General features: G+C 40.7%; 1 protein-coding gene across 1 annotated transcript in view; it reads right to left on the bottom strand.

The window, feature by feature from the left end:
* Nucleotides 1–1,181, bottom strand: part of smc5 (structural maintenance of chromosomes 5) — a 14,330-nt gene extending 13,149 nt beyond the window's left edge. The window contains exon 1 of the mRNA XM_014019728.1: nucleotides 831–1,181. Coding sequence (XP_013875182.1) covers nucleotides 831–994 — 164 coding nt within the window. The 5' untranslated portion in view covers nucleotides 995–1,181. The remainder of the gene's footprint in view (nucleotides 1–830) is intronic.

Below are 1,181 nucleotides of genomic sequence, written 5' to 3'. Positions count from 1 at the left end.
GTGAGCAGTGTGGAGAGACTGACAGAGAGACAGAGAGGCACAGAGACAGGCCACGTTCTCTGTGTTTCCTGTTGTTGCAATAAAACTCAGCTGATCATCCCACGGAGTACCTTCATTCTTGTCACCACGTATTTCTGTCTCTGTTGTTAGATAAATAATTGCCATAACAAGGGTTATTAACAAAGTTTATGTACTCAGATATTTGGGGTCACAAGATTTAGCCATGGATATTTTGTGGGTCAGAAGATAAAAAGTTTGGGAACCACTGCTTTAAAGAATGTAGCTACTGATTTGGTGGCTCAAAACAACTTGATGGATGCATCAGGATCTGAGAGTTTAATTTAAATAAAACAAAAACTTGCCATAAAGTAGATGATCCGTTTAAGGACTATTATATATTTCTCACAACACGTCTTGGCAAATAATCCGTCCTGTTTCTTAAATACATGACTGTCACACACTCTTGTTCTTTGAAAAGAAAAACTGTACCTACCCTGGCAAAACTGACACTAAGTCTAAACTAAAAAACTGATTTAGTTGCAGTGTGAAGTTACTTGTAAGTTTGAACATAGATCCGCACCTTTCACCTTAACTGTGAGATACGATGGTTGAGTTAGCTTCCCTGAGCAAAGTAAACGTTTAGCACTTTTAGCTTCAGTTGAGAAACTGCTAGTTACGTATACAATTGTAAATGCTTGTAAAATACCAACATATATGTAGTAGGTACGCTATAAACCCCTAACAGCTTATGTTCTTCAGGGTTGCGGCAAATTCAGTTTCCCACCGTGTGTGAGCTGGAGGCAGATACAGCTAGGAGCTTAAAAACTTACAGGAAGTTTTTCATCGTGATGCGAAGTATGGAACCCTCAACAAATCGACCATCTTCTTCCGAATCACGGGGCGGACCACCCCCGAAGATTTTCGCCCGGCTCGAAGATGTTTGTGAGTCTTTGGTGAGTTGACTAAGTCGCTGACTTTTGCTAGTTTCGGCCATGGGTGGCAAAAGTTGCTGTTTATCCAGCAGGAAGAGGGGAAAAAAACAAACCGTKGGTCGTCTCGCGCTCCTCAATGAGAAAAGAAAGGTTGATTGGACGAAAAAGGTCACGTGTGTCCACAAAGCTATTATCGCGAGATTTAAAATCAAGCTGYAAAATGGTTGCCAAATAGAAAATAATGAACTG

The sequence above is a fragment of the Austrofundulus limnaeus genome, unplaced genomic scaffold (assembly GCF_001266775.1).
Source record: "Austrofundulus limnaeus strain Quisiro unplaced genomic scaffold, Austrofundulus_limnaeus-1.0 Scaffold3, whole genome shotgun sequence".
Taxonomy (NCBI): domain Eukaryota; kingdom Metazoa; phylum Chordata; class Actinopteri; order Cyprinodontiformes; family Rivulidae; genus Austrofundulus; species Austrofundulus limnaeus.
This window is presented reverse-complemented; position numbering and strand designations above follow the sequence as displayed.